The sequence below is a fragment of the Arvicanthis niloticus genome, chromosome 3 (genome assembly GCF_011762505.2).
Source record: "Arvicanthis niloticus isolate mArvNil1 chromosome 3, mArvNil1.pat.X, whole genome shotgun sequence".
NCBI classification, from domain to species: Eukaryota; Metazoa; Chordata; class Mammalia; order Rodentia; family Muridae; genus Arvicanthis; species Arvicanthis niloticus.
Window position 1 is genome coordinate 64,164,058 of NC_047660.1, and position 25,975 is coordinate 64,190,032.

General features: G+C 49.1%; 3 protein-coding genes across 9 annotated transcripts in view; 2 read left to right on the forward strand and 1 right to left on the reverse strand.

Moving 5' to 3' along the window:
• Nucleotides 1-60: 60 nt before the first annotated feature.
• On the forward strand, nucleotides 61-7,873 carry Ap1g2 (adaptor related protein complex 1 subunit gamma 2). Of its 3 annotated transcripts, none has more exons than XM_034498669.2 (22): nucleotides 61-228; nucleotides 605-809; nucleotides 1,289-1,413; nucleotides 1,546-1,687; nucleotides 1,795-1,891; nucleotides 2,067-2,143; nucleotides 2,266-2,361; nucleotides 2,831-2,911; nucleotides 3,205-3,303; nucleotides 3,442-3,497; nucleotides 3,832-3,945; nucleotides 4,118-4,258; nucleotides 4,338-4,392; nucleotides 4,469-4,591; nucleotides 5,172-5,261; nucleotides 5,337-5,464; nucleotides 5,684-5,788; nucleotides 6,068-6,194; nucleotides 6,276-6,411; nucleotides 6,974-7,137; nucleotides 7,505-7,603; nucleotides 7,682-7,873. In XM_034498669.2, the coding sequence occupies exons 2-22, from the start codon at nucleotides 606-608 to the stop codon at nucleotides 7,781-7,783; spliced, it is 2,361 nt and encodes a 786-aa protein (XP_034354560.1). In that variant the 5' UTR covers nucleotides 61-228; nucleotide 605; the 3' UTR covers nucleotides 7,784-7,873. The 3 variants fall into 3 exon arrangements, with proteins under 3 accessions (XP_034354560.1, XP_034354561.1, XP_076787110.1); XM_034498670.2 differs by having other exon boundaries at nucleotides 5,175-5,261; XM_076930995.1 differs by lacking the exons at nucleotides 61-228; nucleotides 605-809; nucleotides 1,289-1,413; nucleotides 2,067-2,143 and having other exon boundaries at nucleotides 1,667-1,687.
• Thtpa (thiamine triphosphatase) overlaps nucleotides 7,867-25,975 on the reverse strand; it is a 45,537-nt gene continuing 27,428 nt past the window's right edge. Inside the window, exons 1-3 of one of the 3 annotated variants that reach the window (XM_076930998.1) lie at nucleotides 14,975-15,087; nucleotides 10,591-11,146; nucleotides 7,867-9,437 (exon numbers count right to left, since the gene is read on the reverse strand). In XM_076930998.1, the coding sequence (XP_076787113.1) occupies nucleotides 9,310-9,437; nucleotides 10,591-11,137 (675 nt within the window). In that variant the 5' untranslated portion in view covers nucleotides 11,138-11,146; nucleotides 14,975-15,087 and the 3' untranslated portion in view covers nucleotides 7,867-9,309. Of the gene's footprint in view, nucleotides 9,438-10,495; nucleotides 11,147-14,974; nucleotides 15,088-25,975 lie in introns of those variants that run through there. The other 2 variants (XM_076930997.1, XR_013109358.1) reach the window with 2 other exon arrangements.
• Zfhx2 (zinc finger homeobox 2) overlaps nucleotides 13,207-25,975 on the forward strand; it is a 33,879-nt gene continuing 21,110 nt past the window's right edge. For 2 of the 3 annotated variants that reach the window (XM_034498668.2, XM_076930994.1), the window contains exon 1: nucleotides 13,207-14,635. The gene's annotated coding sequence lies outside the window, so the exon portion shown is untranslated. Of the gene's footprint in view, nucleotides 14,636-14,703; nucleotides 15,025-25,975 lie in introns of those variants that run through there. The other variant, XM_076930993.1, reaches the window with a different exon arrangement.

The window sequence follows — 25,975 nt, forward strand, 5'->3', positions numbered from 1 at the left end:
TGGGGAAGCCACAATCCTGTAATAGTCTAGGCTTCTTTGCCAACGTGCCAAAGACAGGCCAGAGGTCAGAAATCTCAAGAAGGCTCAGCAAAGAGGCCCTAGAGGGGCGGGGTCCCGTGGTAGAGGCGGGGAAGAGGGAAGGGCCCAAACCGAGCACCAACCCCAGCTCTGTCCCATACCAGGAAGTGCTGGGTGGGGGTAGAGGAGCAAAATTGACACCGAAGCCAGGTGAGCTTGGGACTGGGAAACTAGTGCCTTCTGAAGTGGGAATGGGGGCAAGAAATCTCGTGAAGGCAACAGCGCAGAGAACCAGGAGGAAAACTAGAGAGAAAAACTGGTCCGGGAAGGAGAGCGAGAAATAGAATGGTCTGTAGCGCAGCCTCAGTAGAAACTTGCACAGGGTGGAACAAGGACGCATGCGTAATGGGGATGTCCTTGCGAGGCAGGAGGGTGGCTCTCGGGTCCAGGTGGCAAATAAAAGTGGGTACAGTTTTAGGGCTGCGGTGAGACGCAGTCCCTTAGAGATCTTGGCACAGGGCAATTCCGTCCAACAGGCTAGAACGTGTTAAATAAAGCCTTTCCAACTCCCGGGCTCTGTCCCCAGGATGGTGGTGACTTCGTTGAGACTTCAGGACCTAATCGAAGAGATTCGTGGGGCCAAGACCCAGGCCCAGGAACGGGAGGTGATCCAGAAGGAGTGCGCCCAAATTCGGGCCTCCTTCCGCGATGGGGATCCCCTACAGAGGCATCGCCAGCTGGCCAAACTGCTCTACGTCCACATGTTGGGCTACCCCGCCCACTTTGGACAGGTACTGGCCTGGGATGGCCCCAAAGTTTGAGGATGATGGCCAGTGCGCTCCTTTGTATTTGTACCCAAGCTGTGTTTTTTCCCCAGTTTTTTGTTTTGTTTGTTTCGAAACAGGTTCTCTATAGACCCAACTGACCTAGAACTCGAAAACCCTGTCTCTGTTTCAGTGCAGGGATTTTCAGGCATGCCCCACCCTGCCCAGCTAAATCCTTTAGTTTCTGAACCTTTTATCTATCACTCTACTAGTGATTCCTTAGCCAGCCCCGTTCAGCACCTCCCCATGCTCTTCCAGCCCCCACTCCTACACAGGTCCCTGAAACCTGCCTGCTGTCTTCTGGATCAACACCTAAGCCTCTGGTTACAGGGAAAGTGATGAAATATGATTCCTCACAAGTTAATCTGGCCTAAAGGAGATTGTAGCCTAAAAGTGATTGCCTGTGGTTTCACACTGAGCCTCCTGGTTTGCCTCCTTCCCTATAGATGGAGTGCCTGAAACTGATCGCCTCCCCCAGATTCACAGACAAGAGGGTGGGCTACCTTGGGGCCATGCTTCTATTGGATGAGAGGCACGATGCCCATCTGCTCATTACCAACAGCATCAAGAAGTGAGAGGGTTCTGGGACACTTGAAATCAGGGCGCTGGGAGAGTGGGAACTACAAAATCCCAGAGGGCTGCCTGCTATCAGTACTGCAACAAACTGGTTTTCTCAGACTTGACCATCCTTCCAACCTTACAGTGACCTGAGCCAAGGGAATCAGCCAGTTCAAGGCCTGGCCTTGTGTACTCTGAGTGCCATGGGCTCTGCTGAGATGTGCCGGGACCTAGCCACTGAGGTGGAAAGGCTGCTTCTGCAGCCCAGCCCCTATGTGCGTAAGAAGGTGAGATGTAGGCGTTTACCTCTCCAGAATTTGTTCCCAGTCTTCCCTATGGAAAAGGTGTGGACTCTTATCTTGGTGGCCCTTTCTGAGGCCCTTGACTTGTGCAGGCTATTTTGACTGCAGTGCACATGATCCGGAAGGAACCTGAACTCTCCAATATCTTTCTCCCACCTTGTACCAAACTGCTTCGTGAGCGTCATCATGGTAAGAGCCCAGGGATCTCCACTGTCCACTTCAGGTCTGGCTATGAATAGATGAAGTGAAAAAGCAAATCAGGAAAACCAGCTCATCGGATAAGGGCGGTGCACACATACAAACACACATGTAGTAGACTGTCCCATGGCCTGGCCCAGCATTCACTGCCCCACCCTGACCCCAGGCATCCTGTTGGGCACCATCACGCTGATCACGGAGCTCTGTGAAAGAAACCCTGCAGCCCTCAGGCACTTTCGCAAGGTGGGCTAGTGAAGGGGCAGGCCGTGGGGCAGGCAGAGGTGGATGGTGGGCTCAACATTGGGACTGATGGTTGAGAAGAGAGGGGGAGAGCCCAGACAAGGCTGGATGTGCCCTTCCTCCAGGTAGTACCCCAGCTGGTACAGATCCTCCGGACTCTGGTGACAACAGGATACTCCACAGAGCACAGCATCTCAGGAGTCAGTGACCCCTTCTTGCAGGTGGGCTGAGCTTTGCTTGCTGTATTCCCAGAACAGGGAAGGCTTCACAGGAAGACCATGGCTGGTGGTCACTTCCCATTTTGGCACAGTCCATGTCTTGAATAAGAAGGTAGCAAACTCAGGATTACTCTAGTCATCCTAAGACTAGGGAAATGAAAGGTGGCTACCAGAAAGACCAGTTTGGTAACCATATAGAAAGCCTGTTTCAATGGTGTGGCAGCAGAGGCAGGTGGATTATATGAGGCAGAGGTCTGGTCTACAGAGTGAGTTCCAGGACAGCCAGGGCTACAGAGGAAAGAACCCTCCTGTTCTAAACTCCCCTAACTCTGTGTGACTCTGATCTCCTCCCATCTGAGGAAGCTGTGGAGGCGAAGGGGAGTCAGACCCCTTGCAGTGTTGTCTACAGTGTTAGGTATTTTAGCCTCCAGCCCATGACCCTACCCTGTGAACCCCTCTGATCCAATCTCAGGTCCAGATACTCCGCCTACTTCGGATCCTGGGACGGAACCATGAAGAAAGTAGCGAGACCATGAACGACTTGCTGGCCCAGGTGGGAGGCATGCTTTAGGCCTGTGGCTTCTTGGGGTCCATCAACCCTGGACACACCTCACATGACCATTTAACATTCAGAGGCCATGTAATTGCCTTTCTGCCCCCAGCCCAACCAATAAATTAATTCCATGAAGGACGGCTATAGTCTGTCATTGTAGTGCACCCCAAACATCTAGTGAGGTTCAGGGAGCTTTGTGGGGGACTGCAGGATAACAGAGAGCACAGTGGTCATCTTTCAGCAATCACTAGAACAGAGCCCTGTACAGAGGAACCTCTTCCCCATCCGCACAGGTCGCCACCAACACAGACACCAGCCGAAATGCAGGCAATGCAGTCCTGTTGGAGACGGTGCTTACCATCATGGCCATCCACTCTGCAGCCGGCCTCCGGGTAGGTAGCATCACATGTGCATGTTTTCTGCTGTGGCCCCACCTACTCAGCTGGTCCTGGTCTTTGGCTTATCTTGGAGGAGATACCACTGAACAAGTGGCTTCTTCCCTGACTCTCTCTACCTTCTTCTTCCCATAGGTTCTAGCTGTTAACATTCTTGGTCGTTTCTTGCTCAACAATGACAAGAACATTAGGTAATAGCCAGTATCTGGCCCTCTGTATTCCTCCCTTGTCTGTCTCTCTGTCTCTCTCTCTCTCTCTCTCTCTCTCTCTCTCTCTTTGGTTTTTCGAGACAGGGTTTCTTTGTGTAGCCCTGGCTGTCCTGGAACTCACTCTGTAGATCAGGCTGGCCTTGAACTCAGAAATCTGCCTGCCTCTGCCTCCCAAGTGCTGGGATTAGTTGTGCACCACCACTGCCCAGCTGTATTCCTCCCTTCTGATCCACCTACTTTTTAGGTATACTGGGGGGCAACACAGGGTATCAAGGCAAATGACCCCATGTGATGTGGCCTCTCTTCCCCTGACCAGATATGTGGCTCTAACATCATTGCTGCAGCTGGTGCAGTCTGACCACAGTGCTGTGCAACGTCACCGGTCCACTGTGGTAGAGTGTCTACAGGAGACCGATGCCTCCCTTAGCAGGTAAGCAGAGAGATGGGAGAAGGGGACAGGGCAGAGGACACAGAGCCTGGTGGCCGAAACTCAAACCAGCTCAGAGCATCTGGAGTAAGAACTAAAGGGAAAGGTGTCTGGGAACAGGAAAGCCAGAACAGGGTAACTTGGACCATCTCCTCGGATGCCTGTCTCTCAATAGGCGGGCCCTGGAGCTGAGCCTGGCTCTGGTGAATAGCTCCAATGTGCGAGCCATGATGCAGGAGCTGCAGGCCTTTCTGGAGTCTTGCCCCCCTGATCTTCGGGCTGATTGTGCCTCAGGCATTCTGTTGGCTGCAGAGAGGTAAATGACAAATGGCTGGGAGTCAGAGGCTGTGGCCTGGGAAGGGACAGTGACAGCACTGATGAGCCATGTCCCCTAGGTTTGCTCCAAGCAAGCGGTGGCACATAGACACCATCCTGCATGTGCTGACCACAGTAAGACGGGGGTAGTCAGGGAGGTGGGCAGGAGTTGGCAGAGCTCTGACTTGGCTGCATCCACCGCTCTCTCCAGGCAGGTACCCATGTGAGGGATGACGCAGTGGCCAACTTGATCCAGCTGATTGGGGAGGCTGAGGAGCTGCATACCTACTCTGTGCGACGCCTCTACAGTGCTTTAGCAGAGGATATCTCCCAGGTATCACTCCTGTCTCCCCGGGTCCAGCTGAGCAGACTTCTCAACTCTAGAATTTGAATGCTTTTCCCCACACACATAGAAAATGGCCAAGGACCAAGCCTACCTTTGACTTAAGCTTATGTCCTGCCCCTGATGACTACTGGCTGCATCTCTAGATAATTTTATTTCCTTTAAGTTACATGTCCTCAACTTTCTAGAATGCCTACCTCCCAGGCTGTCTTCGAGATCAAATGAGATATATTAAGGTTTGGCACGTATAGTCATTTTCTATTATTACTTTCAGTGTCAAGTGGATTAATAGGTGCCACCCTAAGATATCTATAACTCCCTTTGTCAACTTAAGTAAGTAGAGTAGGTAGAAACCATCCCTGTTTTCTTATGAGAGCCTCTCAAGGCTCCATCATGTGATCAAGCCATGTAGTTTTGGTGCTTGCCCACCAGAGGGCAGTAGTAGCCAAAAATGCTAAGATGGAGCCTGTTACCAAATTTAAATTGCACTACAGAAAAGGGACGTAGGATCTAGACGAGAGGATTCCACCCCACCCCCAACCAGGCCCTCAGTGTCTCATCTCCCATACAGCAGCCACTGGTTCAGGTGGCAGCTTGGTGCATTGGCGAGTATGGAGACCTCCTGCTGGAAGGTAACTGTGAGGAGACAGAGCCTTTTCAGGTGAGACCTGAGAACTGATCGATACCCTGGGGAGGATTCATCAGGACAGACATGACCTGTTGTCCACACCTGAAGGTAGAAGAAAAGGACGTGCTAGCACTACTAGAGAAGGTGCTACAATCGCACATGTCCCTGCCAGCCACTCGAGGCTACGCCATCACAGCCCTCATGAAGCTCAGCACGCGGCTCCGGGGAGACAACAAGTAAGAAGGGCGCTCTTATCCCTTGAGAGATGTCCTTCTGCCATGCCTACCAAGTCCCCAGGCATGCATCCTTCTCCCCGCCTAGTCCTTAAGAATCTGCTTTTGAGCCATGTATGCCAGGTGTCTCCTTACTCTGTGAAGCCTCGCCCTTCCCTCTCATCCTGGGGTGGAAGAGCAGGCCCACCACCGTTGTCTCTCACATGCCACATGGTGTCCCAGCCGAATCCGCCAGGTGGTGTCCATCTACGGGAGCTGTGTGGACATAGAGCTTCAGCAGCGGGCTGTGGAGTATAACGCGCTCTTCCAGAAGTATGACCACATGAGGTGTGTCCAGAAACCTGCAGGCAGAACGTCAGCCCATCCTCTCCCGGTGCTCTCTTCGTGGCCTTTCTCTTTGTGGGGTTCACCTCCCATCCATAGTTGATACCAAGCTGGCTTCTCATCCTCATCTGTTGTCGGAAGACCAGCAATGGTGCCCTGTCTTAGGAAGCCAGGACAGCACTTGTGACCCCGCATGCAACAGCTATGTCCTTAGTCTTCTTCCCAAATGCTTCTGTGAAAGCATAGGCTTCACACAGGAACCATTGTATTCCATCCCTTCAGAGCTGCCATCCTCGAAAAGATGCCTCTTTTAGAGCGTGGCGACCCTCACGTTAATGAGGAAGGGAAGGAGAAGCAAACAGGGGCCCAGCTCTTGGAAACGACGGTCCCTGTCCCCACAGAACCCCAGGTGAGGAGGGGGAGGACCTGGGTAAAGAAGACTTTTGTGGGTATTCACGCCCTGCTGTGACCCTCCTGCCCTTGTTCCCAGGCCACCAAACTCTTAAATCTGCTCGATCTCCTGGATGACACTTCTGGGCATGCTCAGCATCTTCCTCCTCTGGATCCTTCCCCTGGGGAAACCTTAATTCATCTCCTCGACCTTCCGTGTGCACCTCCACCCCCAGGTAGGCCTCAGTAAAGGGAGAAACATTATAGAAGCGGGGTGGAAATGGGTCATTTTTCTTTCTGAGCCAAAGTTGGGGATACCCATCTCAGTAGATAAAGGTTTCAATCCCTGGCAGTCCCATCCTGGCACTCCTTAATGATCTCCCTTCTTGTATTTCTCACCCCAGTCTTCAGGCCTGTTTCCACTCCAGACTGTTCCATATCACTTCCTACTACCCACTCTATTGGCCCCTTCAACTCCCCAAATTCTTCCGCCTCAAACCCTTAACATTTCACATTCTTTACCCAACACCAAAAGGACTAGCAGATACTACTCTTCAGCTATATCATCTGTCCTACCCTCTCCTGTTTAACTCGGCTCATCGTGACGGCCATGACTATCTTGTAGTCTGATATTTCTCTTTCCCTAGCTAGGTGGTCAGTTCCAACCTTAGCTCGTCTAGTTTGTCATTAGATCTGGGACAGTTGCAGAGTCAAGACTGGCTCACTCCACTTTTACTGGGTGAGTGGATGGGTGTTCTATCTTAAGCCTGTGCACTGAGCTGCCTCTCCCTTCTCCAGCTCCTATCCCCAGCGTCCAAGTGTTTGAGCGCCAGGGCCTGCAGCTGGATCTTTCGTTCACTCGGCCCTTGGAAACCCCTGCTTTGCTCTTAGTCACTGCCACCACCACCAACTCCTCAAATGAGGATGTTACCCACTTCGTTTGCCAGGCAGCTGTGCCCAAGGTTTGAAAACAGTGGGGCTCAGCCAGGTGTGATAGTATACCAGCCTGTAATTCTAGAACTTAGAAAGCTGTGGCAGGGGGACTCAATCTGGGGTAACATAGTGACTTTTAAGCCAATTTGAGCTACATTGTTTCGATAAAAGAAAAAGAAAACAAACAAACAAACAAAATTAGCATTCAGAGGTGGCCTAGTCACTGCAGGAGAAAAGACCAGAAAGTAGTGGAGGAGGGTGGGAAGGTGTAATGGGAAAGGAGTGGTGGAGTTATTGGGGTGTTATCCAAAAACGTTTGGGAGCCACAGGATGTGGAGGACTGCCTGAGCCCAACCAGAGGCCTTACTGTGCTCTCCCAAAATCTCCCATGTTCAGAGCTTCCAGCTGCAGTTACAGGCCCCCAGTGGGAACACAATTCCAGCTCAGGGTGGTCTTCCCATCACCCAGATCTTAAGAATCCTCAATCCTAACAAGGTGAGTTGTCAGACCCTGTGGGTAAGAGAGACAGAGCAGTATGAGACCTGACCCTGGTCTCTGCTTTCCTGTTTTTAGGCACCTCTGCGATTAAAGCTGCGCCTCACCTACAACCATGCTGGCCAGCCGGTACAGGAGATCTTTGAGGTGGATAACTTGCCTGTGGAGACGTGGCAGTAACCTACTGTGGTTGGTGTCTGGCCTGGGTGTCTCCAGGCTCTTGGTGTTTTTATTCAAGGAATAGAAATAAAGGCACACATAAATTGCAAAGTAGCAAGGAAACTTTATTTAAAAGCAAAGTGATGGTACAAATTAGAAATGCACTGCAAACGGGGATGACCAGTATTCAAGGGCCCAGAGTAACTGCACAAGAAAGGAGGTGTTAGCTGCAAAGTGGCATGAATTTGAATGATTCTCTATCTTTTCATTAACAGGCGTGGATTCTGTAAGTCTTTCCTCACTATGCATGACCCTTCCCATGATGCAACTGATTTTAATCATATGCTAACTCATTCTGCATAGGCATAGGATGGTCAATAGGGAGTTGTCCTTAACCGTTCACCCAAAGAACAGTTTATCTTACTGTGTGTTTTGTGTACCCAAAACCAGTCTAGGCCTAATCAGCCCCCTATTTTAGGGTATGTTCTAAAGTGTTTGAGTAAAACGCTCCACAAAAGGGGAGTTTTTGATGGCTGCCGGGGGAGAGAGAGATTTACTTATTGTCTGAAGTGGGACATAAGTGCTACTCAATACAGGTGCAGTCCTGGGTACACTGTTAGAAGAATGTGTGTACAGGGTGCATGCAGCTGAGGATCCCAGGATGCCAAGTGGCACTTAGATGAGAGGCATGCAAAGCTCAAACCAAGTGGAGTTCCAGGCTGCTAAGCTTGCCTGCCTCATAACTGCCTCAGCTCATCTGAAATTTTTCTGCGCCCTCAGCTTAGGACACAGCCCTGAGGGCCACCAGCAGGTGGCACTCAGACCCTATATTTGTCACCGCAATATGGAGAGCCTGCCTCCTCCCCAACAAATAAAGTCTATGAAGCGTGAGGAGGGCAGAAAGACCTATTTTGACCTAGTTGAGAGAAAAATATGTGTAAGAGCAAGGGTGGAGCCTTCTCCACAGGAAGTATGACTTCCTGAAGTCCTAGGGACCTGTCTCAACAATGACCGTTTTCTTTCTACCCCTCTCAGGGTTGGACAGCAAAAGTATCTCTAAACTGCCACACAAGGCACTCTACCCTCCAGTGGCAGGCCCAGGATTTCTAGATCCCTTAAGGAGTTCCCAACCATTTCCCCACCTTCTTACTCTTCCCTAGGCCCCAAGGCAGGGAAATCCCTGCTGTTTCCCCTCATCTCTAACTCAGCTGTAAGGCGGCTTCAGAGCCTCTGGCAGAATCAATGGCATCGACCAAGGGAGGGGGGTGGCAAGGGATTTTCCTGTGCTTAACTACTGATCACGGCTAAGTGGAAATCCTATAAACACGAGCGGAAATCAATGGAGGCTGCTTAGCGGCCAGGGGAGAGGGGCGGCCCACAGATTGCATCTGACGGATGAGGGAAGCAGTGAGGGAGGGCTCCAGGAAGGATAGCTCAGAGTGGGCGAAAGACCAGGCAGAGCTGGCTCTGTTGTAAGGGCACAGTGGGTCCGGGTGTGGATGGCGGCTTCAGAGTTACCTTCCCTTTTAAGAAAGTGAGCACTGCTGTCAGGATGCCAAGACCCCTGTGGCCTCGCCGGAACTGTCTGCTTCTAGCAGGCGCTGATAGTCCAGAGGCCTGAAGCGCTGTAGGTAGACCAAGAGCTTGGCAGGTGCCTTCTCCTGTGCTGGCACTCCTGCGGGCAAGAGGACAATGAGGAAAGAAACAGATGGAGCCCTCATACATGCTTCCGTTCTGCTCCCTGCCTACCCAGACAGGGCTCCAAAGTTTGCAAAGCAGTACTAAGAATCCAGATGCCATGGAGCAGCCTCTCCAATCCACCCACTCACTTACTGGGCTGCAAAAGTGAGACCCTCCCTGCAAAGACCCACTTGATTGTGTGGCTGGAAACCCATGCAAGAGCCTCTGGCACCGAGAAATAGTGAAGCAGCATCCTGTGCCACGGAGACAGGATCGCCAACTCACTTCATTTATTACCGCTTTCTCCCAATCAAGATTCAAGCCCATCTAGGCAAGCCAAAGCTCATTAGCTTGGTAATGGAGCACATGCAGTGCCGTGGGAAACGGAGGAAAACAGAACTGTGGGGTGGTGGGTGGCGCGTTCACAGAACCTCATCTCTAACTGCCTAATGCCGTGTCCTAATGGACAGCAGCATGCTGACCCACAGCAGGAAACTCCATGGGTGGTCTCCAAGGAGGCTCAGCCCTCCAGAGCTGTCAGGCCCGGTGAGATGCACAATCTCCTAAGTGTGCAGATGAGCTATTTCAGAGATAGGCATTGAAACAGAAATATCTGCCAAAGAGTACACCACTGCCCCCCATACCAGTGTCATGCTCTCGTCTTTACTCCAAGCCAAAAGCATGGTCGACAGGGTGTGGCTACCTACGCCTATAATATGGGCACTGGGGTGGATCTCAAGCTTAAGGCCTTTCTTGGGCTACACAGAAGACTACAGAAAGAGCCAAGGGAATAATAGCCATGTAGGAAGTTGAAAGAGAAAATGGAAGTTTGTGGAAAGGATCAAAGCAGAGACCTGATAAATAGAACTGGGAGAATTAAGGATGAAGAACCAGGATGAAGATTGGGAACTGGGAAGAATGAAATCCAAACTAGCTACTAAAGAATAGGAAATGATTTTTATAGAAGTGTATACAAATTAGATTTTCAAGAAAGAAAAATTCCCCTTACAAAAGTGATTTTCACTCTCCACTCCACTATGCCTCAGTGAGTACCTCCAGTGAGTTTATGTGAGAAAGAAGGTCAGCCCAAAGGGCCTGTCTCCCGCACTAAGGATGCTGCTGTGCACACAAAGGCCTGTCTCCCTCACCAAGCATGCTACTGATGCTGACGATCTTCTCTAGGGCAGCTGGTACTTCAGCCTTCTCATGCACCATGGCCTCTACCTCACCCACAGCATAGCCGAAGTCCGTTGAATCCAAGTCCACTGTGAGCAGAGACTCCTGTTCATGGGCTCCAGATAAGGCCAGCTTCCAGGAGCTTCGTGTAGTTGTAAAACTAGCTACTTCCTGCAGCTTCAGTGGGCCCAGGACAGCAGCCACACCTGCAGTCTCCTGCTCCCCACACCCCAGCAGTTTAAAGAGCTGGGCCACAATTGCAGATTCCGATGTGACTTCCACATACTCATTGTGAGGTCCCGAGACACCTGTTACTCCAGGACATTTGAACTCCCATCCACTACCTTCTCGTTGTCGCAGCCAGTGGTCAGACCGCATAAGGCTTAACTCAGAAGTATCATAGTATGTGTCTCGGAAGGTGACCCGGTGCTCCAGGGTGGCCCCCAACTCCTGCAGCCTTTCCTCCGTGTCAGGCCCTGGAGCAAACTTTCGTTCCACTTCAATCAAGCCCTGGGCCATGTTAATAACCTGCAACACACGTTTGCGAAGAATTCACTGCGTGCTCAAGATGAGGACTAGTCAGCAAAGACCCACTAGTCCTGGATGAATTTAAGACGCATATACACTGTCTCAGAGCTCTGCTTCAGTGACACAAGGTTCTACTTCGAGGTCTCAGAGGGTTGAACAATAGTGACAAGTCTCCAGTTAAATCCTACTATTGATAACCCAAAAGGGTCCCTAGAAAACAGGCCGTGATGCTGATGACCTATCTTCTCTCTACACCTTGCAACCCAAGGCCAGTGATTCACTGCCCAGGATGGCCAGCTATTCTTCGCCTAGCACCAAACAGCGGAACCTCGGGACACTCTTCAAGACCCCAGGGTCTCCTTCTCCCGGGACCCGGAAGTGGGGGAAGGGTGCCCACGCTACATCCGCGAGGAATGCCGGGAGCGGTCTCCGGCTCCGGACCTAAGTCCAGGCTCTTTACGCGCGAGTCCGGTCCCAGCACCAGCGGCCATATTAGACCGGTATGGTGGTACCGATGGCAAGCTAGGCCTGAGAGGTCTGTTAGGTTACGTGCGACCCAACCCGGTGGGCAAGAGGAGCGAGACCACCCTCTTGCCCGCTGTTCATCCTGGATCTTTTCTGGAGCCCGGGTATCGGCCAAGATCTCGAGCCTTGGCGTGAGCCTGGCACTCTGGGCCTGAAGCATGATGGGAGATGTAGTTCCAAAGGGCCACCTCACCTTTCATGCCCACCCGTCACTATGGTGATCAGAAACACGCAATTAGTGTCAGCCAGCGGGACTCTACCTTAAGTTGTACGGGAAGGGTAGTTCCCAATCCCTCCCAGTGTAGACAGTGGATGGGCCTGTTGAAACATAAGCTATGGCTTCCCACTAAGTGCTGGCCGGTCGTAATGGTCTGGGACGTGATTGGAGTAATTCAGTTTAGCCACTTGGAATATTTTTATAGTTTTGTTTGTTTTGTTTTTTGCTGCTTGTTGTTGTTTTGGGTTTGTTGTTATTTTGACACAAGGATCTCATGTAACCCAATTTAGCCTGGAACTCCTGACTCCCCTTGGAGTGAGTGCTGGGTTTACATGTGTGAGCCACCATGTCCCTCTATCCTGGGATTTTAGAGCCGATGAGTGTGAAACTTTGTATCAGTGGAAGAAATGATGTTTTGAATGTCAATTAGAGATGTAATGGGACAGCTGAAGTAATGGATGCTCGGCACTTAAATACACTTGCTGTGATTACAGAGCTCTGGGATTACCTGCCCAGAATTTACGGGGCAAATCCCAACCTTTTTAACTCCATTAAAGAGGGTTCTTACGCCCTCTTCTGACATCCTCCTGTACCACACACAAAACACTGGTACATATTTTTTTAATGAGAGTATGAGAATGAATGAATGAATGAATGAATATGATGGGATTTCTGAAGATCTAGGTGGGAATAACTGCCTGGGTAAAAGTCCAGAATGTAGCTACAGCACCTAGCCAGTATCTAAGCTGACAATGGCTTGAAGTGCAATTGAGTGGCAGGAGGAAAAAGCCATGAGTGAGTGCCAGACTCAGACCAACAGTCCCTGAGGTGGCTCTGTCAGGAGTACAAGCAGTAGTCAGGCAGAGTGCCATGCACCTGGTTTCCCACCATCGGGGAAGCTGGGGCAAGAGATCACAGCTTGAGGAGAGCCTGAGCTACAGACTGATTTCCAGCCTCTCCTTAGCTAAGAGTGAGATAGGCAGGGAGCATTACAGGAACTTGGCATTTACAGACATGGCATTTTGAACTTTGGATGGCATTAAACATACTCCTGTTTCTGGTCTATGAGGTTGGACCTTATAGAACACAGAAAATACCAGTGCTTTTTAGGCCAACAAAACTGAAAAGTGAAGCCAAAGATCTGAGTGGGGAGGAAACCAGTCCCCGACCCCAGCTCTCCTCACTAGCCGGAACCTCATCCATTCTCTTTAGTAGACCCTTGCTCTTGGGCATGCTACTTCACCTGCCTCACAGTTAAATGAGGACTGAAGAGTCAGTAACAAACTTTACTGTTACATGGTAGAAACTCAAAATACTGGTTTCATAATCACCCTCAATTTTGGTAGTTTTTGTTGTTATTGTCCTGTAAGAAAACATGCCACATCAGCAAGCTTGGGCTCTAGAGTCAGACCGCTGAGGTTAGCATCATCGTACTATTATTTACTAGTCATGCAATCTTCAGCTGGGAAACCTTGTTTTCCTCTAGTATAAAATGAAGTCCTCTATACTCTGCTTTAGAATCTTTTTCCCCCCTGAGACTGGGTTGGTTTCTCTGTGTAGCTCTGGTTGTCCTAGAACTCGCTCTGTAGACCAGGTTGGCCTTAAACTCAGAGATCCACCTGCCTCTGCCTCCCAATTGCCGGATTAAAGGCATGCGTCACTACACAAGGCTCTGCCTTAGAATCTTAAAAATTAGAATATAAAACACTGATGAGCTGACAAGCTGATGAGGAGAAGGAACCAAAACCTCCCATCTCCCTAACGAACTCGGGAGGAGTGTAACTGAATTAAGAACACAGCAGCACTGGGAGACTTCAGAGTAATTGCTATGAAACAGAATGTTCTAGTAATCAAAAGCCGGGGGTGGGGGAAACGATAAGGCTAGAAGAAGGGAGTGAAATAGGGATGTACCTCCCGAAGGCTCTGGGAAGCAGGAGATTTAAAATAAAACAACACCCAGCACTTGGGAGGTAGAGGCAGAAGTCTAGTCTACAGAACGAGTTCTAGGACAGCCAAAGCTACCCATAGAAACCCTGTCTCGAAAAATAAATAAAAATAAAACACACTTCTGTTTGCAGGATAAAGAGGAGGGAACAAGACATTTAAGGGACCTGCCCTTTTTGCAGGTATAGGGTAGACCTACTGCCTGAGTCAAGGAAGAAGCCTAAGGACATGGTCGGTCTGCCCCGCCCTAAGATCCTGGCCCCAACCCAGGTTCCTGCGTCCTGGGACACTAGCTAGCCAGTTATAAGGGTGGAGACCTGCAGACTACAACTCCCAGCATGCACTGCGGCGGGCGGGTCGCTGCACCTGCTCAGTGGGGCTGCCCCGGGCGCCTGGGTATTGATTATTCCATTGTGTGGGACGCCTCGGCTCCAGCCAGTGAATGAGGCGGAGGAGTGAGGGCTTGAAGGAGGAGGGCGAGGAGGAGGAGGAGGAGGAGACAGGGAGCAAGCCAGTGCCCAGGGTGAATCAATGGAAACCCACTCACGAAGCCGGGAAAACACTTCAGCCGCAGCCAAATAGCATTGATTATTTTCTTTCACTTCCCTCACCGCCGTGAATTTATTTATTTTTCCATCTCCGTCCCCGACGCCCCGGAGCGAGCGCTGAAGGGAGGGAGGAGGAGGGGCAAAAAAGGAATCAACACATCGGAGAAGTCCCTTCCAAGAGCCGCCCCCTCCCCTCCCCGCCTCGCGCTGCTTGGCGGCCGCGGTTCGACTCCCGTCCCTGCTTCCAGCTGAGGTGTAAGTGCATCGATTTCCGATGCTGCTGGGTTGTTTTTTTTTTTTTTTTTCTTTTTGCCCCCCCCCCTCTTCTCTGCCTCTCACTCTCCTTCCCTTCCATGCTCTTCCGAATCTCGAGGAGAGAGGAGGCGCTGGTAGACTGCTACTGGAGGGGACGGAGAGGGACGGGAAGAGGCTGGGGGAGGGGACTCGGACGGACAGACAGCCGGGGAGAAGGGGACAGGAGTATTGGGGAGAAAGGGCGCGCGAGTGGGCATGGGGAAGAGAGGCAGAGGTGGAGAAACGGAGAAGGGAAAGATAGGGCCAGCTGGACAGAGGGCAGCGAGAGCCTAGACGTACCGCGCCGAGCTCTACCGGGAGCGGGGTTCCTGGAGGGAAAGGGAGGCCGGGTGAGTGCGAGGGCTCTGACTTATCTGCCTGGAGGGGCCTGCAGCGCAATCGGATCTCAGCTGGCTGCGAGATGGGGGAGAAACCCGGGCGGAAGGGCTGATAGATGGGCTAGCGCGCCGGGGTGCCGTGTGGGAGGGGAAGTGAATACCTTTAATGCTCATTTTTGCCTGAAGTAAGTGAGGGGAGCCCCACTGGCAGTGAAGCATGCCTGCCCTGCTTCTTCTGCAACCCCGACTTCCCATCCGCTCTCATATGCCCCTCATCATTTTTTGAGCTCTGGACCACGCTTCTCACTCTGCCTGCGCCCCCACTGATCTGTGGTTGTGCCATTTTTCACTTGGCTTCCCACCCCATCTATATCCAGTTCTGTGACAGTGACACTTCTCATCCGAGTGATCCTTTCTGCGTACCCCTGTCCCTGTGTGTCACACCTAGACTGCCTGACTGGCCATCCACTGCTCTCCTTCGGGGTCTGTCTGTACAACTGTGGCCTTTTCAGCTACTTTGGAGTTTGCTTATCAGCCATGATTGTGCTAGTCTGCTGTCAGGGGCCCGAGAAGTAGAGGGATGGAGCTGATGTGCCTACCCCTGAACACCCCAGTGCCCTTTCATCATGGGCACAACAGCCTGCTGTTCACCTTCGGCAGGGAAGCCTTGGAACTTCTGACATTGTTGATCACCTCATTTGCCATGTGCCTTTGGGTACCCAGTGTGTCCTCTGCTTTTCCAGGAGCTTTCCACCACAAACCTCATCCACGCTGACTTAATTTTTCTCCCTTCCCCCACTCTACCATTGTATATACATTTATTATCTCAGCAGTTTATTTCACCGTTTCCATATGCTTTTATCTGATGTGCTCCCTGCATATTCTCCATCTTTGTTCCCCTTTCTCCTTGTCAACCAAAGTTGGGGGGCTTGTTTGTTCGTTCGTTTGTTTATCCCTTATCCTGTCACCCAGCATTTTAACCCTAGGAGGAGATGTCACAAGCAAAGGGCTGGGTGAGAGGTAGGGGTTATTTTATGTTTTGTGCAGGCACAGAAACAGGCCAAGAATCAACTTAATGGTCTCCCCGGGCATACAACTCCTTCCCTGTCAGTGCCGTAGCTAACTGTCAACTTTAATTCTGTAAAGGGCTCTTCTCTAGGACTCAGCTCCACCCTACCCGGTTGCTCCGTGGCTTTTTCTTCACTTTTTAGCTCATTTTCCTCGTGGGATCCTGCTATTCATCTCTTTGGATTCAGCAACATTCTTTATGAGACAGGTTTTATTATTCTCAGAAAACCTATCTTGTGCAAAGGCTGCGCTCACTCCGTCTAAAGAATGGTAAAGGTGGATAATGGATTGGAGAGTTTATCGTGGGTTTAAATCCATTATTGTTTTTCCAGACCGCAGGAACTCAGAAGGATAAAAAGATGAGGCAGATGATGGAAGGAGAAACCAGGTTCAGTAAACACATGAGTTAAAGAATGTGTGGCCAAAGGAAATGGTGAAAATCTGTGCAGAATGAAGAGTAGGGAAGGGGAGGAACCAAGAAGCAATTAATGATAAATTGAGCAAATGAAATAATTAAATAAATATGAGTGAATAGCTGTACGGGAGGAGAGAGAAAGATGAGAGTATGCCTGAGGAGGGGTCAACAAAAGCAATGTTAAATTACTACAGTGGGGGAAGGGATGAAGTGAGGGATGAGGTGGGAGAGGGTATGGTACAAAGAAGGGAAATGGACGGCGAAGGCAGGAGTGCTGGAGCAGATCAGAGCCGCAGAGAGCCCTGGAAAGGAAAGAGGAAAGAGTGGGGCATCAAAGGAGACAGGCGCCTCTAGTGTGAGGGGACACAGCAAGACTGAGGCAGAGAGAGAGAGAGCTCTGCAGGGGGTGAGCAATTTGGAAAAAATGGCCTGGCAGACTACCACTGGGCCCTCAAAGAGCAGTGCTTATGAGGAGAGAAATTGCAGAAATGGAGAGAGAGGAAAGAGACTCTCAACAGCATTCATTCCATCTGCCTCTTCCTATTTTACTGTCAAGCCAGGAGAACACAGAAAAGAGATGAAAAAGTATAATTCCCATTTACTGCAACTGACAGGAACTTGAATCTTCCCAGCCCCGTGAGAGAGCCAAACACTTCCAGCCTCTGATGTCATAAATTGCTTCGTTGCCTTGGCAACCTGACAGGGTCCCTCCTCCATGATGTCAGAGGCAGCTGGCATTACCATATTGAGGCCCATAGAGGAACAACTTGCCCCTCTGCATCATCATGTGTGGGACAGGGTTCTGGATGGAGTCATATCTGTAGGACTCCTGTCTCTAGTAGTGACTTTGCTTCTCAGGAGCTATTCTTAGCTCCAGATAATTGTCACAGACTACTTTGTGAGTGCCTTAGGCTTGTCAAATCCTAACAAAAGCAAGAGGAAGTGACCTCAAGAGACAGTAGGCAGTGAGGTTGGGATGGTAGGACAGAAAGGCATGGGAAAAAAAGAAAGAAAGAAAAAGAAAGAGAGCTAAAAATGACAACATGGAACAGGGAAGGAGAAGGCTTTGTGAGCCAGGAAGAGAGCTGTCGAAAGCAGCACAGGAGGCTGGTTTTGGCTTTAGGAGTGAATGCCAAAGCTGGGAAATCCAGAAGAGAAGAGTTTTGAAATGCCTGAGGGCACAGTAATACTTGGCTGAAATGAAGTAGGGGAAAGGGTCCTTTTATTTTAAGAGATCAAGGCATATGTGGGAGCTACAGGGCTGGTCAGTTATCTCCTGAGCTAGGAATGCTTCTATCCAGGGTTTTTTTGTTTTGGTTTTTTTGTTTTGTTTTGTTTTTTGTTTGTTTTTTTGTTTGTTTGTTTGTTTTTGTACGGGGAGAGTGAGTTGGGGGGTTGAGCTAAAGTCTCTGTAGCCCAGGCTGGCCCGGACCTTGAGGAGATCCTCCTGCTTCAGTCTCTTGAGATCTAGAATGTTAGGTCTGAGCCACCATATCTACCTCTAGTTTCTAATTGTTTTGTAATACCTCAGAGTGTCTGTCACACAGAACAGGCTTTATACATACCTGTTGAGCAGATGCTGCGAGTCTGAGAGTTATCCCAACTCTCATCCTATCTCCCAGACCTGTCTGCATACATAGTCAATTGTGAAATCAGAAACAGGGCAGAAAGACCACTAGACCTGGGGGCAGAGAAGAGAGACAGTGCTGGGGGCTGAAGATAGTAAGGCTAACTCTGAGGGCAGACCTGGGATAATATGAGGATAACATAAATTAACCATCCTAAGAGCCTAGGGAAGATACAGAGGAAGATGAAGTGGCAGATTCCAGAAAAGGTCCAGGGTTTTCAAAGAGCAGGAAAACCCCATTCCCTATCATGAAGCTAAAGCTGAATCAGCCATACTCGTACACAGGTGTGCAGATGTGTGCATACATGCATCAACAGTGACCACAAAAGTTCATACATGAACATGAGACCCATCCTAAACACCTGTCTCAAAGTGATCACGATGACGTGAGCCTTGTCTAAGTTGGTCACAGGACAAGAGATAGGAGTTAACTGCTGCCTAAACCATGGTGTAAACAACCCTGTAAGAAATGACCTTCACATCTGACTGCCCACTGTTGGGAGAAAAAAAAAAAATCATGAGATCCGGAGCTCACTATGAGTCTCAGAGCAAATCTGCAGAAATAAACTTCAGAGCAGAAAGGTGTGCCAACCAGGGCTTATGGCCTAGCCTGATCTTGCAATTAAGAGCCAGAAGACTAATAAGTTAAGAAAGCTAGCAGAAAAGACAAGGAAGAGAGAGATTGCAAGGAGCTCTGGGGCGAGTCTGGCCTATAATAAAGTCCTGGCAGCAGAAGGGGGTGAGGGGAGAGGACAGTGGCAGCTATGTGTACTGTCAGCAGCCTCCACTGACTTGGGCAGCTCATATTTTGCAGCAGGTGACAAGCTGTCGACACAGCGGTCCTTTACCTCACTGTTAGAAACTCATTTCATTGATTTTTCCATCTTTCTTCTCAGGCTCCTCACACTAAGCTGCAGGCATCCCACCACTGGCTTTCCAGGCCCCTTTGCTCCCTGGGAAAGCATAGTGAACTAATTGCCCTGCCTGTCCCTGTCCCACCCACCCCTGGCTGGGGAGGCAGGGGTAAAAGATTTGGAGACATCGCCCAGATGGTGGACCTACTCCTGTGTTAAGTTTTAGTGGTGGTTAGGGAATAGTGGCATAGGAAAGTTTTGTGGGTTTCTGTTTTGTTTTTGAGACAAGATTCTACTATAGAGAGGCTAGCCTGGAACTTGCTAAAGACCAGGCTTTACTGACAGTGATACTCCTCTTCTGCCTCTGCCTCCTGAATGTTGAAAAGACATTCTTTTTAGTTTTTATCTTTTTTTGGGGGGTGGAGGGGGCAGGAGAGGGTCTCATGTAGCCCAGGCCTCAAACTCACTATACATCAAAGGCTGGTCTTGAACTCCTGATCCTTTCTTGCCTCTCCCTCTCAAATCTGGGATCACAGGCATGTAGCATTATATCTGGTTTCTTTTCTGTTTCCTACCAAGGTGGCTCAGCACTCAACATTTTCTTTTCTCCTCCAAAAGTCCAGTGAGAGAACTGGAGATTCCCCCTGTGTCTGGCTAAGAATACAGGATTATTTCAGAGCTATGGTTCAGGCCTTGGAATTTGCAGTGGAGCCATCCACCAGAATTATGTATGCAGTACACAATTAGGAGACCATAATTGCCCAAGGTGTGAAGTCCCAGTATAGGACAGGGTATATGCATACAGGGTTTGTGGCATGCTGAGGTGCCAGGCGGTTGGGGCAGGATGGGTGTGGGCCATACATTTTTACTTTAAGTGTAGACATTCCCCTATGCAGCCTTCAGTCACAGCTAACTACCCTTATCCTCTCCCTTTGGGATTTGGTTTAAGCGAAAGGTCAAGACTCAGTTGTTAGTCATTTGGCTTCTTAACGAAGGAAGACAGATGATTGGACTGTTTCCTTGTAGGAAAAAAATAGAGTAAATTCATTTCCATACTCAAAATTTTTATTCCTTGCTTTGTTGGCTAGCCAAGCCAAAGGCCCTTCTGCCCCTCACTTGCAACCCTCTAGCTCCAGTCTCCTCTCTCCACACACAGGCCTCTTCCCTCTCTTGATGCTTCCATCCTATGATTAGAAAACTGGCCTGAGCAGGCCACAGGAACCCCTCTTCCACCTCTGGCTTCTTCAATTCTGTCACTTCTGAAAGCCCAGAGATACATCCTGGTGCTTCAGGGACGTAAGGCACTGGAGAGTGGAGAGGAAAGAGCAGATAAGAGTGAGAAACAGGTGCTGGGCCATCAGGCATGGTGGCACATATGTGCGCCTGTCATCTCAGCACTCTCAGGGTGGAAGCAGAACTCACAGTTCAAGGTCATCCTCAGGAAGTTGAAGCCAGCCTGCGACTCTTCCTTTAAAAAGATCTAGATGGACTGGGCCAGAAGAGTTGTGATAGAGGTGGGGGAGTGGCTTTGAGATGACAGGGGTTCCACAGTTTACATGAAAAGGGAGGGAAGGTTGTGTGGACAGAGAAAAAGACCTCAGAGACCCCTCTGGTCCAGGAAAGACAGCCCAAGATGAGGGAGAGGGGGTGGCCCTGCATGGAAACAGCAAGGCCTTAACTCAGCACTAGGTCAGTCCTGAGTTCAAGCCTTGCTGGTTATGACCCTTATGGGAGGAACTGAAGTGGCAAATTAACCAATATAATGAAGTCACTGCATTTTGTTTGCCTTTGCTGGTTTCCCCAGGAGATCTGTCCTCTGGCCAGACAGGGCAGTGTGGGGGAGGGGAAGGACAGCAGAGGTGAAGGGCAGGGGAAGGGTGCCAAAGAAGACAGAAGGAAACGTGCGGAGGACAGACACCACGTGAAGGGTGATGAATGTAAGGCAGCCCAGAGATGAAGGCAAGGAGACAGAGGAGAGAGGAGAGGGGTGAGCATAGCAAAGAACAATAGGGACCCAGGAGAGAGGAGTCCAGAGGAAGGCAGGGGGAAAGTGGAAGCTGTAGAGGTAAACTGTAATGGCGAACAGTGGGGAGAGAGCATGGCCAAAGCTGTTGAGAGCTGCAGCTGGTGGGCGGGGCCTGTGGGCGGGGCCTCATCTCCATCGCTAATGGCTGTGAAATGAGGTTAGCTCCATTAGAAGCAGCAAGAGTGTAACGAGATCACACTCATTAGGGATGGGCCATCCTAGTAATTACCACCACCCCAAACACTCTGAGCCAGCCGCCAGCCGGCCACCAAGCACTTGCAGACACACCGCAGTGTGCCACATGATGCAGAATGAAAAGCTAGAGCCAACATAGGTGTAGGCTCAGGTCTCTAGAGCATGCTACAGCTACAGGCTGAGCATCTTGGGTCCCCAGTTCAAATGCACTAGCCCCCGAAGAGCAATACATTTCAAGTATCCCTCCACTTCAGGAAATAAGGTGTGCAAATAGAAAGTGGTCCTTATTTTATTGATTGGATCACATCCAGAGTGCCAGACTAAAAAGGGGAAAGGAACCAAACTCCACAGAGCTACTCCACATGCTACTTCCTGTTCTTGGCAACACACGAGAACACGGGAGAAGACCTGAGCAGAGGCTCTGAGCCACACGTCTTCTCTACATACTTACAGAATAGAACCAGAATCCGGCACTGCGCCTGTCTGACTACAGTAGCTGAGGTTTTGGTTTTCTTTTGGTGCTAAGGTATTGCTACTCCTATACTTCCAGCCCTAGGTCTATTTTCTGTTTCCTTTTGTTTTTTAAGTAACATCAGACTGCTTTGATGGAGTCCATCTGCTAATATAGATACACATGTACACTGTTAGCTTTTTAAAATTTTTATCTTTTATTATGTGTGTATGGAGGTCAGAGGTCAACTTTGTGGAGTTGGTTCCCTCTTTTTATCTTTCTGTAGGTTCTCAGGATCAAACTCAGACTGTCCAGCTTGTAGCACAAGTGTCTTTACCTGCTGAACCATCTCTCCAACTCTGAACATTAAGAGACATAGACATACACGTTATCATTCAAATAACTCTACCCAGCCTCTAACTCCTCTGCAACTTCAAGCTCAAAGAAGAGCACAGCAGCACACACCCAAGGGCAACAGAACCCTTCAGACTGCATGCTAGGCAAGAGCAGGGGCCCTATGGCAGGGCACCCAAGTTCCAAACTCATCCTACCACCTTACTACTTATTATTATTACTATCATTATTGTCATTGAAACAGGGTCTCACTATGTAACCCTGGCTGGCATCAAACTCACAGTGATACACCTGCCTCTGCCTCCCTAGTGCTAGGAGGATATATACATATGCATATACATATATATATGTGTGTGTATTGCATGTGGATATATATTACATGTATTTGTGTATATGAACATACAAGAGGGTGTGTGCACACATACATACAATCACACACAGAAATCATCTCTTCTGTCTTTTCACCATATGGGGATCAAACTCAAACATCAGGATTGGCAGCAAGTGCTATTACCTACTGAGCCATCTTGCTAGCCCTTGATTTAGCTTTCTAAAAGAGACTCTAAGAATCACTGAACTCATCTCTTTTGGTCTCCATGTGTATACGATGGGGTGAAGAGCTGTCTGTGTTGCTGTCAGATGTAGAGGAGGGTCGGTGTTGTACCACTTGCCAGGGGCTCCACAGAGCACCTGCCACACTGCAGACATTTAAAGACGTTGGCTGTGTGACTGTCTCAGTGGTTGTGTGCTTGTTTAGCATATTCCAGGCCCTGTGTTAAAGATACCAGCATTGTGATTGCTACAGCTACAGGCTGAGCATCTTCTGACCCCAGTACGAGAGACAGAGACAGACAAAGCACACAGGAGATATCTTAGAGACCCACAGTCTAAACATGAAAATCATGTTTCATATATATATCTTTTAAACATGTTACTGGGGAATTGAGTCTCTTTTTATGGGTTCTTCGTGTCATTGATAGAAGAATTTAAAAATAAAGCTGGGTGTGTTGGCACATGCCTTTAAATCCCAGTCCTCAGGAGGCAGAGGCAGACATGAGTTCAAGGCCAGCCTGATCTACATTTGGAGTTCTAAGTCAACCAAAGCTACATAGTGAGATTCTGTCTTTGGGGGAAAATTAAAAAAAAAAAAAAAAAAAAAAAAAAAAAAAAAAAAAAAAAAAAAAAGGCCTTAAAAGGAAGCTTGAGGTTCGTTTCATTAAAATATGAGAAAACAACAGGACAGGCAAATTGAAAATCCAAGTAGCTTTACGAGAAAGACGGAAAGAAAGAGAAAATTTAGCATTTTGAGTTACATAGATCAGCCATAGGTCTGCAAGAAGCTGCAGATGTTAGAGGACCTCAGAGAAGCCAGCGGGAGAGCCTTGGAGCTAGAGCAAGCATGCTTAGCATCCTGGCAGGTGTCCAAGAAAAGATCGGAAGGAGAAAAGAAGTTAGACTTTTGAGCCAGAACTCAGGAGCACAGTCCAGATTAGCCATGAACCTCTGCAAGCAGCTGCACTATAGAGAGGCTTCTGAGACCTAACAAGTGTGCTATCTCGTCGAAGGGATAGTTATTTCTCCCATTCCCTCACTTGTCTTCAGGTGAATTAGCTTTCCTAAGGGGGGATATCCTGCCCAAGCAAGTGTCAGGTTAATTTGGAATAATTGCAAAGGGAGAGGGCAGTTGTGTGCGATGTTCCAATATTTAAGGGAAACCAGAATGTTTCCTCTACCCAGGGCCAGAGAAGAACTCAGATTCCATTCCTCTGAGCAGGAAGAATTAGCTTTCCTCTGTGTGGCCCTAAACAAAGTGATACCTCCGCCCTTTCATAAGGTAGTGGGAGATGGAGTCCATCTTCAGACGCCTCCAAGCCTGCTCACCTGCTTATGCCTGTCTAGTTGCCCAACATTAGCCAGGGGATTTTTTTTTTTTTTTTTTTAAGTTTTGGAAGTTTGTTTTGTTTTTCAACATAGATCTCACTTATATAGCCCTGGCTTGACTAAAGCAGACTGTCCTTAAACTCATAGAGCTCCATATGCCTCTGTGTACAAGTGTGGGATGCTTGTGTTGGGTTCCCTGGAGCTAGTTACAGAGGAGTGTAGCAGAAATGTGGACACAGGGACCCTCTGGAAGGACAGCAAGTGTTCTTAACCAGCCCCTGAAGGAAAAGGGAAGTTTTCTGCAATATTTGAGTGCATCTGTGTCTATGACTCGTACACATAGTAAGGTATATAATGTACTAGGATCATATTGCAGCTCAAAATTGATTTTAAAACATTGTGGACTTTCTCTTTTATATTTTTTATTTCTTTGTTTGAGACAAGTCCTACCACTCTGTAGCCCAGGCTAGCTTAAAATCACTGTCTAACTTAGGCTGTCCTCAACTCATGGCAATCCTGCTACTCCTGAATGTTAGGGTTATAAGCATGGGCCAACAAGTCCTGCAGGGTTTAATTTGTTTATGTCTTTCAGTGCTGAATATTAACCCAAGGCCTCGTGCATGCGAGGCAAACACTCCACTACAGTGTACACCCAGCCCATACTTTGGATTTTTAGAATAGAGATATTCAAACTGTAGTAGTTGTTGTAATATGATTTATTTTTTCATCTGTTTGTTTGTTTGTTTATTTAGTAGTATTCGGGATTGAACCAGGGCTTCACACATGCTAGGCAAATGTTTTACTACTGATCTATATCCTCCTATAGCTGTTTTTCTTACAACTTTTTAATTTATGTATTTATTTTTGGTGTTTTAAGCCAGGCCACTGCGTAACTCTAGCCAAGGTTGACTTTGAACTCCTGGTCCTTTTGTTCCCAACTCCTGAGTGCTGGGATTACATACTTATACCACCAAGCTTGGCACTTGTTATTTTGAGACAGGGTCCCACAGTCTGTAGCCCAGACATTCTCAAGCTTATAATCCTCCTGCCTCAGTCTCCCAGTAGCTGGGATTATAGGCGAGGCTGCTACAGTAGTGCTAAAGTGACAGAAGCTCACATCAAATTGGAGAACCAGGAACACTTAGCAGACCTTACTGTGGTATTCTTCCAAACTCAGAGAATCTTCCAGAGATAGCCTATGTCTGGATCAAATAAGATGGGGAGTCCAGATTTTAGGGCACCAGCCTCTGCTCCTTTACTTCCAAGTGCTCCTCCAAAAGAAAGGTTCTGAGCTGGCTTCATGCAACCATCCAAGCCTGAGGCATGTGGAATGTATGCCACTCTGAGCCCTGAGTCTCTCCAGCAAACACAGGGATTCAAGAGATGGCTCAGCAATTAGTAGTGTTGCTGTTCTTCCAGAGTTCAGTTCCTAGCACCTGCATTGGGCAGCTAATAACAGCCTAGATCTCCAGCTCCTGGGGGGAGTCTGATATCCCCTCTCTGGCTCTCTCGAGCAACCTCACACAGATGTGTGCGCGCATGCACACACACACACACACCAAATAGTTTTTTAAAATGGTTAAACAGCCCTGTGCAAACAAAGCAGACTTATGCTACCATCCTAGGACATCTAATGTCTAGTCATCATGAAATGCCGGGGTAGGACGCTCTTCTGGACACCCACCTCTGCCAGCAGTGAGCATGCCTAGAAACCCATCTGTGCCCATGTGAGTGTGTGTGGTTTCAGCCCACAACTTCCCTTTCACCCAGCTCCGTACTACTCACCGCCATCTTCCTCTACATCTTCCTTTTTTCTCCTCACAGCCTACCAAGTCCCCTCAAGTCCACCTAATGTCTTGTAAGGTATAAAATAGCCTCCTGGTAACCTTCCTCTTCCGCTCTCTAGGGACAGCGCACCACCCAGTCTGGAGGACTGCAGTATTTACATATGCAAATCACGAGACAGGCCAGCTCCTCCTCACTCCTAGGGCTTTCTCAGCCTTAAGTGACTTCTCTTTGTCCTTTGTGGCATTTCTTCTGCTTGCTTACTTCACTTTCCTCTGTGCTCACTTTTTCCTCTCTTGTAGAACAA